This window comes from Mus caroli, chromosome X (genome assembly GCF_900094665.2).
Source record: "Mus caroli chromosome X, CAROLI_EIJ_v1.1, whole genome shotgun sequence".
NCBI classification, from domain to species: domain Eukaryota; kingdom Metazoa; phylum Chordata; class Mammalia; order Rodentia; family Muridae; genus Mus; species Mus caroli.
The window spans coordinates 70968268-70978957 of NC_034589.1; the positions used below are offsets into that span (position 1 = coordinate 70968268).

Genomic DNA, 10690 nt, shown 5'->3' on the forward strand with positions numbered 1-10690 from the left:
TACAGTTGGATCTCATGGAGGCATTTCCTCAACTGAAGCTCCTTTCTCTGTGATAACTCCAGCTGTGTCAAGTTGACACAAAAATAGCCAGTACAGTCAGTAAATGAAAATACAAAGGAAATGAAGATAGTAGTTGTACTTAACTAGTTCTTATAAGAGTGGGGGTACCACAGTTGGTGGGGTGTACTGCCAATGTGAACATTTTGAATTACATTTTATCTCTGTGCCTGCTCATCTTTGAAATAGCCAAACGGTTTGGTCTGCACATGATTAGTAGAAATGCTTAGATTATGGATTGGTAGCATTTTTCTGAAGATAACCAGATGGTAAATATTTTCAGTTTTTGAGTTATGGTCTCTATCACAACAACCTGACTTCCTCATATAGAGTGAAAATAGCCATAAATGATATATGTCCTTCACACACATGAATGTGTATTCATATATACATATTCCCTGGATAAACATATGAAAATATAAGTAATTTTTTAAAAAAAAATTTCTTTAGTAGACCTCTGTTTGAGGAAATATTAAGGGCTGCAGTGGAAGTGAAACAAGGATACATAATGTCCTAGATTCATTTTGTTTCTGGAATAAAGTATTCTGACCAAAAGCAACTTAAGGGAGGAAAGGATTGATCCAGCTTACAATTCTAAGTTTCAGGCCATCATTGAGGGGAAGTCAAGGCAGGAACTTGGGCAGCTAATCAAATTAATCCTAAATTGAGAGCAGAGAGAAACAAATGGATCTTTGCTGTCTGCTTTCTGTCCCACACAACATTACCTCTGACCAAGTAATCAATTCATCGCCAAAGACCATGCGGCAAGAATTACAGAGAATGTTCTTTGCTGGTTGGCAGACAGGCTTATGCTCACCTAGCTTTTTTGTACAGTTCATGTCTAGAAAATGGTGCTGCCCACAGTATTGTAGGCCATCCTATAGTAGCTAACAATCAGGACAGTCCCTTACAACATGCCCAGGTCTATATGATCTAGGTCAGTGGTTTTCATCCTTCTTAATGCTGTAACCCTTTAATATAATTCCTCATATTGTCATGACTCCCCATCATACATAAAATTATTTTCATTGCTACTTCATAACTGTAATTTTGCTATTGTTATGAATTATAATGCAAATTATCTATGTTTTCAAATGCTCTTAGGCAACCCAAGAACCACAGGTTGAAAAACACTGAAATAGAGATTCTCTTCTCAGATAGTAGTTGGTTGTGTCAAGTTGACAGTTTAAACTAACTAGGATATCTAGATACAGAGGTAGTGAAGAGACACTGTGTACTTTGCATAATGGTGCAAGGAGGATGGACTGAGTGAGAGTGATGGGAATGTAACAGTGCAAATGGTTTACATAGTTGGAAAGTGCTTAACTTCAAGAACTGATTTGGCCTGGTCTGGGGATATGGCTTAGTGGGTAAACTGATTGCCATACAAGTCTGAAGACCACAGTTTTGGATTCCTAGCACTCATGTATATGCCAGGTGGGTGAGGTGGTCTGCTTTCAGTCCCAGGGCTATGGCAAGAATCACCAGAGCAAGCTGGCTAGCCCGCATCGTAATCTCTAGGTCCAGCAAGAGATCCTGCCTCAGTATATAATGTAAGTGAATTAGGAAGACACCTATCAATCTTGGCCCTTCATACGTATGTGCACATATTCATATATATGTATGTACAACAAATAAACACACTACACACACACACCACATAATGCCAAAACAAAAAGAAATGATTAGGTCAGAATGTTGGATATATATTATTTCATATTTCTCCTGAAGTAGTCAGGAGAATAATAAAATGATAAGATAGCCATACAGAATGCCTATCCATGTTTGTACTAAACCTTAGATGAATAGGAAGTTTTGTAGTAAAGTAACTTAGTATCAAATCTTCTGTTTTTCAGGTTGTATCATTTATAAAGAAGAATGTTCTAGTGACTGGAGGATTTTTTGGAGGCTTTCTGCTTGGCATGGCATCCTAAGAACTTCACTTCATTGTTCTGTTTTTATAGTTGTTTGTTTCTTGCCAGCAGCTTCTACACTCCAACATAGGACAATCGGCACTCCTCTTCCTCATCTTCTCCTGTGCCTTCCTCCCTGTTGCAGCAAATCTGAATGGCTTTAATAGGCTTCTCTTGGTGCAAGGTCTTCTCAGGCCTTCTCAATCTTAACACGTTGGAAGAGACAGTAGCTGTTAACTCTTCCAGTACCCTCCTTACTTGGTGTGTAGCTTAACAAGAATGTTCCTTTTCCCCTATGTAAGATCCTTTTCCAAACTCAATTTGGAAAAGCAGCATGTAGTTACCTTAGTACATATTACATGAAAAGGAACCAAATACATTTGCCTTTAAGCATGAAAATTTTTGGTATCTTGGTGTATGCTTTCTTTTTAAATTGGTTTTAGGCTATAGAAAGAGGGGTATTTATACTTGCTATAATTATCTTGCCAAAATGGCAGTGTAAGTACCAACACTAAAAATATTAAATATTAAATTAACTTCTGCAAACAATGCATGAAGTAATATAAGTATTATATATGGTAGGTGGGTCTTTATGGAAACCAGCTGTAAGAACTTCATGAAATACAACATTTAAGCAAGAATTTTAAATTTATTTCTTTTACATAGAAGTGCTCTATCTGCATGTTCACCTCTGTGCCAGATCCCATTACAGATGGTTGTAAGCCACCATGTGGTTGCTGGGAATTGGACTTAGGACCTCTTGAAGAGCAACCAGTGCTCTTAACTGCTGAGCATCTCTCCAGTCCTTTAAGCAAGAATTTTAAAGAGATGTTCCAGGCATTCAGAAGAAAAGCATATGTGTAGTAAATTATTTTCATCAAATGCAATCTCCATCAGAATTATTAATATAAAAATCTATGTATACTTTACATTATTCCATAATAGCTATTACCATGAGCTCAACTCCAACTACAAAATCATCTTCCATGTCAAGTCTTCTATCATCTTCATTATACCCACAGGGCTTACTACTTAATAGATTTCAAATATTTTTGAATATATTAATTGTATAAAGAAAGCTTCCCGTTAAAGGTTAGGTTTACCTCAAATGAATTCTTAGATATGTAGATGATCCTTTGTGCAATAGTGTATTTTAAGGTCATACATTAAACATAATTACTTTTTTGACATACCTTAACATTGACATACTTTTGAAAATTGAAACTACCAGTGGATGTGTAAAACTAATTAGGATTCACCTATTTGCATTTCCTCACTACGTTTTGATTTTATTTGAGCCAATATAAGTTATTCTACTTGTAATACATATTAATCATCTTTCCTTACATGGTAGTATAACCTGCCTTGGTATATATTTTTCTCAAAAATTTGAAGATGATTTTTCACTATTTACTGTGGAAACATAAAGAGAGTACAGTCATTTCCCCAAGTATCCATTGCTTGCCTATAGCAATCATGTAATTGTATTTTTTATCAATTATTATAATATACCTGCCATTTTATTGTTTACAATATGTATTCAATACTAAAAATCTAAATATTTTTTTTGTTTTAAAGCTTTAAAAAAGGGCTGGAGAGATGGCTCAGCCGTTAAAGGCTAGGCTCACATCCCAAAATATAAAACTTTTAAAAAAATCATAATACCTTTTTATTACAGAAAAATTAATAATGGTTCTTTAATATCAAAACCATGCAGTATTTAAAATCCTCTTTGTGTGTACAATATATTTATTGACAACTGTGTGCCATCATCTGTTTTATAGTTCTTTGTATTCTTCTTGGGGTTGTGCCATTTATGGTGATTCTTGATGTAGCCATGTTGTTCTCCCTGTGTCTTAACAGTATCATTGGCATGGTGAGAGCAAAAGCTACTGCAATGCCCCTTTGGGTATGTGATGAGGAATGGTCATCTAGTATCTCTCTAGTGGCTTGGTAGCTGACTTCTGATCCATCTGCTTTCTTTCTGATTAATAGGGGTTACAACTAATAGACTAGTGGACTGGAGTTCCTTCAAAAGGTTATAATAGGTAATGGTCTAGACTCAGATTCTACCCTGGTCTGAAATAAAATCTATAATTCTATCCTGAAGTTGGTCAGACTCCACTTGTGTTTGTGTAGAGGTGGTGCAGAGGGTTATTAGTCACAATTAGCACACTTCAAGTTCCAGTTTAGGTCAGTGGTTAGTGAAGTAGCCTCAAGCAGTTTGGGGAACCTCTATTGAGGGTTCATTGAGTCAGCATCTTTGCTTCATCTTAAATGGGAGATTACTGGGGATGTAGCTCAGTGATAAAGCATTTACCTAGTGTTTGTGAGGCCCTGGGTTCAATCACCAATGTTGTGAGGACAGAATAGCCAAGCAGGCTTGAGTTTAAATGGGAGATTACATTTTCTGAAAAAAGCAGGTAGCTGTCTTTCCATACACAACCTAAATGTTACCAGGGTGAGGCAGTTACACTATTGAATACATTTGGTTTTGATTAGTGTTAATGTTTTCAATGAAAATGACCCCCATAGTCTCATAGGGAGTGGCACTAATAGGAGGTGTGTCCTTGTTGAAAGTAGGTGTACCTTATTGGAGGAAGTGTGTCACTGGGAGTGGGATTGAGGTTTCAGATCAACCAAGGCCTAGTGGTTCATTCTCTTCCTGTTGCCTACTGATCCAGATGTAAAGCTCAGCGCCTTTCTCTAACACTATGTCTGCCTGCCTAGATGATAGATGCTTCCCACCATAATGATAATGGACTAAACCTCTGAACTGTAAGCCAACCCCAATGAAATATTTTTGTTTGTATGAGTTGCTGTGGTCATAGTGTCTCTTCACAGAAATAGAAACCCAAAATAAGACAATTAGCAAGACCCGTTAGGCAGGGCACATTTTTTTTTTCAAATACTCAGAATCCAATAAAATGATAGCCCCTTTACCAGAGGTGATAGAGTTGAATTTCCTTGATGTAAGATACTGAGAAGCTTGGTGTTTAAAAATGTGTTGGTATCTTTACTTCCCCTTGCTGGGGAAATGCAGTAACATTGCTTCCATCACTACACTATAGCTCCTGGTTCACTTCTGGTACCCCTCAAGGGCACTATGGCTCTGCCCTTCATCCTTACCACTCTGGACAACCTTTTGACCAAATGCACCTCCCATAAGAGATAGGGTAAGATGAGGATGCTGCTACAGAGTTGCAATCCTTAAATCAGAGGCAGTTTCTTTTCTGGCATGCCTGTGTGGGCTCAATGGATAGATTACAACATTTCTACTCTACGCAAGGCTCTGTAATACTATTTTTTGACCAGAAACCCAGGGAATGTAGGCCCACCCATTGTTTATGATCATTCTTATAACAAGCTAACAAGACTCCTTCAAATGACCCCTTGTTTGGCATGACCTCTCAACACTGTAGACATTGGTAAGCAGTTTTGAGGTTTTTTGACTCCCCCGTATGGCCCATCATTTGGGCCAGAGCCCTTGCTGCTGGATCTGGGAAGTTAATGTCACATAGATTATGACAGACTAGACATAATTCAAATGGATTCAGCAAAGAAAGAGCTATGTAATTCTAGTTACTCTAGTTTTAAGGTGTGTGTTGTGGTTTTTTGAAGGTAGAAGCCTGTAGTTAATTATTAAGAATATCCTCCTCATTCTTTTTTTCATATTTGTCAGAAAAAATGAACACAACTAAGGGTTAAGCTCTTATTTTAAACCTGTACTTTTTAGTTTGGGAAAATATCACAAATCTCTTCCTGAAACATTGATATACAAATGAATTTGAAATTTTTTTTCGTACAGTGTTTCATCTGAGAGGGAAGTTTTAGGAAGCAGGGAAATGAACCTGCTTCCTAAATTAGTAGTTTTCTTTCTTTTTGTCATGAGAACTTGACTTTGTGAAATAGAGCCTTTATTTAAAATATGCTCTTTGGTCAGTTAATCAGATTACTGTGAACTCTTGGAGAAAACTTTTAGTTTCTTTTCGAAAACCTGATTTCCCAGAATCTATGCAGTGTTGCTTAGACCCTGTCCTGCTTTTATTCTTCTTTGGAGCTGGAGAATTTGAAGAAAAGCCAGCCTGCCTGCCTTCTTTTCCTTTGTCATTTCTTCCTCCTACTCCTTTCTCTTCTCAGTACCGCTTTTCACATTTTTGATGTATCAAAACTATCTCCTTTTTCCAATAATAAAATGTTAAGAAATTATATGATTACTAAGAGCATAAGTTCTGATCCTTGCTTACACAAGGGAATCACCTGTAGAATTTTAAATGTTGATGTGTGGCTCTTGTCCTAATGGTTTTTACTACACTGGTCCAAGATGGCATTGTGGCATGCTGAGGTTTCACATACCTCAGATTTTCTTGATGATCAGTGAAGACAGAACCACTGAAGAGTTGGAAGTAGGTGCTGAGAAAATTACAATTCTGTTAACAAGTGAGTACTTTTTAAATTGTATTTTAAAATTAACTTGAAATGATTTCTGGATACTGAACACGAGTGTAATATCACAATTTACTGTTACATTGTCAAGAAGAAAGGCATACTATGACAAAATGGAAAAGTGGGGATTTTTGCCATCAGTATATGCTGAAACCCTGCTGCCCAAATGTCACCCTACAATTGATTTACCCACTATTATTGAAGAGTACTTCCCAGTGTTACTGTGTCAAAAAACCAGGAGCTAAAACTGAGATAATTCAGGGCAGAATTTTTATTTTTAGTAGGACAATGGGGTGGCATTTACCCTGTAGCAGAGGAATTCTTATATAGGTTCTTCATGCCTTTTGTAAGCAAGCAAAGCTTAACAGAAGCAGAACTTTTGCCATTGGTATTTAGCATAAACATATTATTACAAGTTTTAAATGCCAGTGTAGTCAGCCAGTTTCAGAAAGCCTCATTTTTCAAGTCAAGTTGACCTGGTTCTCAGGAGGTCTTTGTAGTCTGTTGGCTTAAAAGCAAAACAAAACAAAAAACTCAAGAAATACAAGTGCAAGTACCAAGACTTTGGAAACAAGTCTGGAACTGACTTGGGAGAATGGAGGGCCTGTTATTATTTAACCCATATTAAACTCAATGTTGAAGGTAGAAATGGGGAAGTCAGCTTCTAACAGTAGCTAGGGTCTGTCAATCACTAACTGACTAACAGCATCACTAATAGCTGCTTGGAAGTTTTCGTGTTTCCAAAATGAGGGATGAGATCATAGTTGTCACAAGAGTTCTTCCCCAGAGACTGAGTTTCAGTGTTAGTCTTGGTCAGCGTTATATAAAAAGTACTTCGGTGGCTATTCAATTTTTATGTATGCCATAATAGCTAAAGAGAATAAGAGTTATTTATGTCAATGTCTTTCAATAGGTCTGTTAGCAAACTAAGACAGAATAGTTTAAAGAAAGGAACAACTACTTGGAAGCTCTTAAATTTCAAATTAAGGTAGTATTCTTAAAGAGACAAACCCTTACAATGTTTTAAAACTTGATTAAGTAAACTGCATAAAACAGAAAAAAAGAACATCTATTTCAGTGATGTCAGATATTAGTGAGTCATATATTAAGTCTTAAGCAATCACTATCAAATGTTATTTTAACTGTAATTTAGATTCATAGATGATATAAATATAATTGTAATATGCTTTATTAAAATGGTTTTACTATTAATGAGAGTTCCCTCAAATTATTTCATAGAAATTTAAAACTGCTACCCTCCTTTGTGGACCAACTGTCTCTTAGCCAGCATATTCCCAGCCAATCTGTGTGAAAGAAAATATAAAAAACTAAACTCTGGCAAGAATGTAACCCATTTATATGTGTCTAGGTTAGCATTCTTCAAGTATTTAACAACAGAAGAAATCTTTTATATCATTGTTACAGTGATTCTTAGAAATGCTTTTGAAGAAAAGACTTGGATTGAGGAGGGTGTGTGGAGGGGTAGTGGTGGCAGAATTCACCAGGATATATCATTATGGGAGGAGAACTGACTCCAGAAAGTTCCATCATGTGCACCATGATGAGATACTAGGATTTAATCTCCCCGGTATGTAGGCAGATAGGAAGAGGGACCATGGCTAAGTAATAAGGTGGAACATTTTCAAGATAGTTTATTTTCTCCTCACACTCCTGACTTAAGACAAAAGCCTGGTAGCTCAAAACAAGCTTTTTGTCTTTTGAGGCATGGTAAGAATATGTTATATACAACAGTTGTGGGGCAATCAATAGCCATCCTTTATTTCTTCAAACTGACCAACCCTAAATTAGGGGAGGAAAACTTCAGAGATTTAAAAATCCCCAGCCTTCAAGAAGAAACTGGATTTTTGTCTTCCCGAGGCTTCACTCTGCTTTGCAGAGGGTCTTTTTCTGTGTGTCTCCTGAATGGGTATATCTCCTTACCCACAATAAATGCCTTTCTTCAGCTGTTGATTCTACCTGTGATTTCCCTGGTGCTACCTGTTGCCCTCAAGCTTTTTCTTGCCATTTAATCCTTTAACTGGCAAATTAAGACCCCTAGACTATGTCAATGGTATATGCACATGCCTATACTCAAATCACACTAAAAGTTAAAAGAAAAAAAGAAAATATTTGGTACCAAAAAATGGTATTTGGACATTAAGGAACTGCCAACATTTTCTCAGGTTCTTTTTTTTTTTTTGGTTTTTCGAGACAGGGTTTCTCTGTATATCCCTGGCTGTCCCGGAATTCACTTTGTAAACTGGCCTTGAACTCAGAAATCCGCCTGCCTCTGCCTCCCAAGTGCTGAAATAAAAGGCGTGTGCCACCACTGCCTGGCATCTCACGTTCTTACAAACATATTTTTATCCTTTTTTTTTTTTTTTGAGACAGTGTCACAACATAGTCTAGACTACTCTAGAGTAGCTGAGGATAACCTTGAACTCCTGATTCTCCTGACTTCACCTGAGTGCCTGGTTTATGCAGTGCTGGGTATCAAACCTATGGCCTTGTTCACATTAACCAAGTACTCTACCAACTGAACTACATCCCTAGTCCCAAAAGGCATTTTACTTTGGGGGAGGAGGATTGGTGAAGGACAATAGTAGTGCTAGTAACTATTTGAGGAAAGTAAATGGACATAAAATAGCTGTTTGCTATTAACAGGTTTCCTTTAGTAGTTTGCTTTGATAGCATCTGGATCTACTATAGATTTTGGTTATAAGGAAATAAAGAATAAATAAACCAACTAAAATTCTTTTTTTTTTAAAGATTTATTTATTTTATGTATGTGGGTATACTGTCGCTCTCTTCAGACACACCAGAAGAGGGCATCTGATCCCACTGCAGATGGTTGTGAGCCACCATGTGGTTGCTGGGAATTGAACTCAGAACCTCTGGAAGAGCAGCCAGTGCTTTTAACCACTGAGCCATCTCTCCAGCCCCTAAAATTCTTATTTCTATTGATGCCTGCCTGACCATTGTACAGCAGTTTCCTCTGAGATTGAAATTGTTGGGATTCAGACAAACATCTGAGGTGCATATTTTACATACCAAAGCAGACCTGGCCTCCAGGTTCTCCCAGCATTGCTCAGCTCCTGCCTGTTGCAGGACATGAGTGGCATATCCTACCCTCTGCCCTGAACTTTACAGCTGAAGGGCTGGACTTCCCCTCCCACAGAAGCTCTATAATCCACATAGTCTGGCCTCTCCCTCTTTCTGCATTTTCTTTCTCACTGCTTATACACACCCTTTCTCTTTCCTCTCCCCTTTGTCTCCCTCCCCATAGTGACTTCCTTGGCGTTTCTTTGGGATCAGTGAACCCACCTGAGAGTGACTTCCCAATAAACCTGGCTTTATATACTTTGGCTCAAATTGGCTTATTTCACCAGCAGAGAAAATAAGCTTATTAGAAATGCTCCATCTTGCAAGGAAGCTCCTTAAGCAGAAAAGTAAACAACTCAAAATAGCTTCAGGAAATCCCTGAAATCAACCAGATTCAGTAGGCTTCTCCCCGCACACCCCCTTCAAATAAGCAATACAACTGCAAAGAAGAAACCAGCTGGGCTACCTGGAAGAGGTTTAGACCAAATAAGTCACTTGAGATACTCTCCAACTTGTTGAACTGTCTGCAGACTATTCAGTATGCTCCAAATTCCCAGCTTTTGTGATCTGTTACCTGTGCTAGGGTGGGCTTTGGTGATGCAGCAGTCTGTGAGTCATTTCTGCTCCTGTAAGTAACCCCAATAAAACTCATTGGCTCACCAAGTTGGGACTTTAGTGGTATCCATACTCTGGTCTGTCATGGCTCCCTATCTGGGGTGAGTAGATATGTGTGTAGCATCTCCCCATGAAAAGTTTTGTCGAAAAACACTGAGTAGAAGGCCAGTCCAAGATGGATTCACTGAAGATAACAAGGATGGATGACCTGGGTGGGACCTAGCTCCTTCAGGGAAATGGAAACTGAATGTTCTACATGTTTCAGAGATCATCTGACCCTTATCTCAGCAGAGCAGCTTGACCAGAACATCCTGTTTTTCTAAATGTCCCCCTTGCCAGCATCCTGCTATCATTATGACCAGAAGTACCCCCATAATTTTTTTTTGCTTACAGCTGGTTCGATGCTCTCCCACCCAACTAAAACCATCATACAAAACCCCAAACTCTGTTTTTGTGGGGCTGCTCTCCCTTTATTTGGAGACAGCCCAGAAGAACAGGCCTTGAATAGAAACTTTTGGCCTCAGTGCAGTTCTCACAATTTCTTTCATTAGGCCTCA

At 38.0% G+C, this 10690-nt stretch overlaps 1 protein-coding gene across 1 annotated transcript in view; it reads left to right on the top strand.

The window, feature by feature from the left end:
- Fundc2 (FUN14 domain containing 2) overlaps positions 1-4079 on the top strand; it is a 15673-nt gene extending 11594 nt beyond the window's left edge. Inside the window, exon 5 of the mRNA XM_021153295.2 lies at positions 1914-4079. Coding sequence (XP_021008954.2) covers positions 1914-1991 — 78 coding nt within the window. The 3' untranslated portion in view covers positions 1992-4079. The remainder of the gene's footprint in view (positions 1-1913) is intronic.
- The last annotated feature ends 6611 nt before the right edge of the window (positions 4080-10690 follow it).